At 35.7% G+C, this 5,639-nt stretch overlaps 1 protein-coding gene across 1 annotated transcript; it reads left to right on the plus strand.

The window, feature by feature from the left end:
- Positions 1-4,531: 4,531 nt before the first annotated feature.
- LOC132164544 (fasciclin-like arabinogalactan protein 12) lies at positions 4,532-5,437 on the plus strand. Its single transcript, XM_059575075.1, has one exon. The coding sequence runs from the start codon at positions 4,532-4,534 to the stop codon at positions 5,381-5,383; it is 852 nt and encodes a 283-aa protein (XP_059431058.1). The 3' UTR covers positions 5,384-5,437.
- Positions 5,438-5,639: the final 202 nt, after the last annotated feature.

Raw genomic sequence — 5,639 nt, forward strand, 5'->3', positions numbered from 1 at the left:
GTATATTTGGACTCCTTTATTTACATTAGTTAATCCTTTAGCTGTGTCGTTATTTAATATTTTGTGTTAGTTTTGTGTTTTTAGTGTTTTGTAAGTCATTAAAGAAAAATTACAGCTTTAAAGGAAAAAATGCAAAAATTGGAAGAAATGATACTTTGAGAAGACCTAGATGAGGTGGCTAAGTTTAACCAAATCCAAGAAAAGGTTAAATCGGATTAAAGATCAGATTGGATTAAAGTTTAGAGTGGATAAAATTTCGGATTGAATTCAAATTCAGATTCTGCACATGTCTCAGTATTTTGACCATAACTTTTTGCTCAAATATCTTATTGAAGTGATTTAAGCGGTATTGGAAAGCTAACTCAAAATAATATAATTAATTGTGAAATAGGATTTTCCTAATTCAGACGGTTACTATGCCAAAATCGCCCCACAATAAAAGGACACAAATTTGGACGAATCCTATTGCGATTTTAGACTTCTATTTTGACTGGGAGACAGACCTCCGAGTTATCTAGGTTTAATAGGGCTTCTAGAACTTCCCTAAGCCTATAAATAGACTTCTTTGCATTCAAGAAAATATACAGGATTCCAGAGAGTAAAATTCTACAGTTTTTCTTTTTTTAGTTTAGGTTTTCTTTAGATATAGGTTTTATTTTTATGTGGAGCTAAATTTCCAACTAAGGTTGGGGATGAAGCATCACCGATGAAGAACATCAATACTTTCATGTAAGTCTTTATTTATCTGATTTTATTGGGTCTAATATTTCAATTATTTTACTTTTTTCAATGTGTGGAGTGATTCTTGGATATTTTTTGTGATTCAAGGATGCACTTGATGATTTAAGATAATTTCACATAATTGATTGCTTGATTTTATTTGCCTAAATAATTGGATATCCCTTGTGATTTGTTCTACGGATACATTTGGTGTTTCAATTAAGATTGGATATCTTTTGTGGTTTACGGATACATATGATGATTTAATTGATATTGAATTCCTCTTGTGATTTGTGCAATGAATTGATATATGGGATGGTTTTGATTAATTGTTTAAAGCATAGTAAAACATATATAAGATTTTAATTGTGAGAGCTTCAGATTAATATTGATAAACATGGAAGTATGTTGTTATGATTCAGTGTGTGTAAATTCTCAAACCTTAGTATTTTATTTCTTAGTTTATTTTAATTAGTTTATGTTTGTCTTTTAATTTCTTAAAACCAAAATTCAAAACCCTTTTGGAACTAGGTTAAGGTAAAATTAGTTTAGATTTGAATTGCTTTTTCAAAAATACAATTCTCTGTGGGATCAACCTCGCACTTGCAATCCATTAAACTACAATCGATTTGTGCACTTACGAGTTAAATAAATTTGCACAACACAAACGAATCATCAATTGATCCTTATGTGCTTCTTCTTCGCGCTCGTATACATTGTTCAAGTTTGTAAAGAGGTTGCTTTATCTCTGTCCTTTTGGAGCCATGGAAACTAACTTGGGCTCTAATACCAACTGATGTAGTGTGACGCCTTGGGTCGCAAAGACAAACAATATGTAATTCACAACTCTTCTAAAAAACGTTGAGTCTATCAAGGATTCAAGGAAAACATAAGAGAAAACTCAACCTCTAAGTATTTCTCATTGATAAACTTATGATAAACATAATTCAACTCTCCTCTTACATATTAGATGTGCACTATTTATAGCAATAAGTAAACTTGGAGCAAAAGTAAACCTAAGCTTATAATGAAAATTTCTAGAATAATAGAGGAAAAATTAAAATTAAATAAAATCGTAATTTAAAGAATGTAAATAATGAAATATAATATATTTTATTGCTGGATTATTTGAATTTTGGAATAAGATCTTCATTACATTCTCCAAAAGAGAAATCAAATCTTTCCTTCTTGGATTTTTGTCTTTATTTCCATCCAGCTTTCTAATATTCCTTTTACACACTATTTTGACCTAGTAAAAATTGGAATTAGCAAAACCTAGTGAAACATGACTTTTTAGATCTTTGAATTAGCTTTCTCTCCTCAATGAGTAGCTCAATTGGCTAGGGACCACGTTTCATGAACCAGATATCATTAGTTCGAATCCTCCTAACTCTCTTGTGCGGACATGTCAAAAATTAAAATAAAAAAATAGCTTTCCAATGCCACCAAGCTTGCTCTAATCCAATGTCTGAAACTCGAGATATGATATTTCTAGTAAAACTTGTTAGGTGCGAATTCCACCCTACATCATATGACCATATGGCCGATTTAAGGCCTATAGTTGCCCCAATTTCGGCCATTGTAGCTGATGTCCGTCAAATACTCACTGATATCCAAGTCCTAGCCATAGTTGCTGCTGTTAGCCAAAGAAGCTGATGTCCGTGTTTTGGCCATAGTAGTCGAGCATCAAGTCCGAGTTCCAGTCATAGTAGCCGATGTTTCAATTTATTCCATAACTCCAATTGAAATAACCCCCAAAATCAAATACCCAATTGAAATCAACTGAAAATCGAGAATTAAAGGCTAAAGGGGGATCACTTTTACCTTTGATAAACCTAGTAGATCCGCTTGGCCAACACCCACCAATTTGACTTCTGTAAAACTCTCTCTCTCTCTCTCTCTCAACAGAGGAGAAGAAAGGGAAGAAGGAAGAGGGAATGAGGACGAGGTGATGACCCATGGGTTTCGACCTCTCTCTGTCTCACGGGCTCTCAGTTTCCATCTCGACTCTCTCGCTCCATCTCTCTTTCTCTGGCTCTCTTGCTCTCTCTCTGTCTCGTTCTCTGTTCTGGACGAAGGGCCCGTTTGGGAGTGGGATTTCAATGAGTGGGATTTTAAAAATTACGTTTTTTAAAAATTACTTTTTTGAAATTGCTACTTTTTAAAATCGTACATGTGTTTAGTAAAACATGTTAAGAAGTATTTTTTAATCAATTGAGTGTTTGGATAACAATAGCATATAATTGCGGTTTCATGGCCAAATAGGTAAATATTGCCCCAAATTTTTTTTATGTGAAATTGTAATTTTGATTTAAATTCGCATTTTTTCAAATAAGCACTCTCTAGTCAGCTTATAGAAATCGCGGATTTTTTTTTCACTATTTTAAAATTTGCGTTTTTAAAATTCCAATTCCAAACACTCTAAAATTGTGATTTAGTTTAAAAACGCTTAAAAACACACTCCCAAATGGACCCAAAGAGAAGGTGAGAAAAGAAGAGGGGAATCAGGGAGGTGTGAGAAAAAGGGTGAAAGAAGAAAGAAGAAAGTAGAAATTTTTATGTGAGAAAAAGGGATAAAAAATGTTTTTATGTGTGTGGGTGAAAGTAAAAAACGATAATATTATATTATATTTAAATATAATATATTACTTTAAAATATAAGTTTTAAATATTTCAAAATTTTAATTTTTAAATTTTTAAATTCAAAATTTGAAATTAATTACGGTTCACTATTCAAACGACACTATTTAAAAATAGCGTCGTTTGAACGGTAAAATGATATTAATCATTAAATGTGTATTTTTTTTGTAGTGATTTGATGTTCAAGATCAAACCTCAACATTTGAAACAAGAGTTATAAAAAGTGAAGAAATAAGAGTTACAAGAACTCTAGAGTTGCAAGATAGTTGTGTAAATTAAATTTATCATTGTTAATGTATAAGTAGAAGATATGTGTAACGTTCATACTCATTCTCTATAAATAGAGTCTTGTATACAATCAAATAATAAATGAAACATGTAGCCAAGAAAATGTTTTAACGTGCGGTACATAAATCATATGCCGAACCACCTTAATTGTGTCTTTCTTTTATGCTTTCATCTCTTTAGCTTATTATGTGATTCTATAATTTTTACTTTCACTTCTATTGAGGGGATTGGCATCATGGTCTAGCCGCATTGAAATGCTTATAAAAATTGGGGGTTCAAGCTGGCTTAGAATTGGAAATCGTCATGCTAATGAAATAAAAACTTCCCAATTTGGATTTTAGCCTAACCCGAAGTGAATATCGATGATTAGAATCTTAAATTTTCCTTCCTTAATTGGAAAAAGAAAAAGCAAGAACATTCACCATTAGTACAAATTGCACAAAGCTAAGGTGTGTTGATTTTCACTATTTAAGGAACCAAAATCCGGATAAGAATTATTCTCTTCTACTTCCCCGGTAAGCTTGTGGGAAACAAATGAGTTTTCATGGCTAACGACAATTACATGTGAAAGCAAAAGCGATGATGTCTTTATTTTCCTGCACACACAACTAAGATCCCCTCTCTTTTTCCTGCATTCCCAAGCAAACTGGTTGATAAAACAACAAAATCTCTCATTCTATCCACTAATTCATCCCCTCCACCTTTCCAAGACAGCTAAGCTGCAAAAAGCTAAGGAGTTAACTAAGAATTATCCCCTATCACCTAACTACACTCTCTCCCGGCCTCAATAAAAACCTTCTCCTCCATCCCCACACATATCAAACACTCCCGCAAGCACCACTCTTGCATTTGCAAATTCCCCAAGCACAAATCACACACAAAGATGACCAAACAAGGAGTCCTCTCCCTCTCAATTCTACTTGTGTTTCTCTTCCATTGCATCACAACTTCAGCTCAGCCAGCCGCGGCTCCCGCCAAGCCCGCCGATGCCCCGGCCCAACTGCCAGCCAATCCCCCGGTCCAGCCCGCCAAGGCCCCAGCCCAGCCTGCCAATGCCCCGGCCCAGTCTGCCCTGATCCCAGTGCAGAAGGGTCCCACCGACGTTACCAAAATCCTCAAAAAGGCCGGTGGATACTCGGTCTTTATCCGCCTCTTAAAGAGCACAGGCGTGGCCGGGCAACTATTTGGGGAGCTCAACGACACAAATATCGGGTTTACCATCTTTGCTCCTACTGATTCCGCTTTCTCAGATCTCAAAGGGGGTACTTTAAACTCTTTGTCTGACCTACAAAAAACCCAACTAATACAGTTTCATATCTTGAACACCATTGTTACACTCTCAAACTTCCAAACCTTGAGCAATCCAGTGCCAACAGAAGCTGGAGATGTCGGCGAAAACGGGTTTCCGCTGAACATTACCACGGCTGGAAACCAAGTTAACATCTCCACTGGCCTTGTGAACACCACAGTGGGCGGTACAGTGTATTCGGATGACCAGCTTGCTATTTATCAGGTGAGCAAAGTACTTCTTCCGGTGAACATTTTTTCTCCCAAGCCGAAAGTAGCCGCGGCGCCGTCGTCGAAGCCTAAGACAGATAAGGATGCTGATGCTGCTGAGAGTCCATCTGGTGCTTCTAAAGTGGACGAGGCTGCTGCAGTGAGACTCTGCAGGCATGAAATGTTGGCATCCATTGGAGTTGCTGTGGTTGCATTCTTTGTTATGAAAGGAACTTAATGGATTATATTAAATGTCTGGTGGGCTCCAAGTGTCTAGTGATGCAAGATTTACTGATTGGGTTCAACGGTCGTGATCAACATCAAGTGCTTTGGAAACAATCCATCTTTTTTTTTTTTTTTTGCGAAGCTTGTTAATGTTGAGGTCGAACTTCTGCCCTGAAAAAAAGAAAAAGGGTCGAAGTTAAAGGGCCGTTTTTAATGTTTTTACTTTTTCATCTTTACTGTTCTTTCTAGCTTTCTCATTTGCATGCAAA

The sequence above is a fragment of the Corylus avellana genome, chromosome ca10 (genome assembly GCF_901000735.1).
Source record: "Corylus avellana chromosome ca10, CavTom2PMs-1.0".
NCBI classification, from domain to species: Eukaryota; Viridiplantae; Streptophyta; class Magnoliopsida; order Fagales; family Betulaceae; genus Corylus; species Corylus avellana.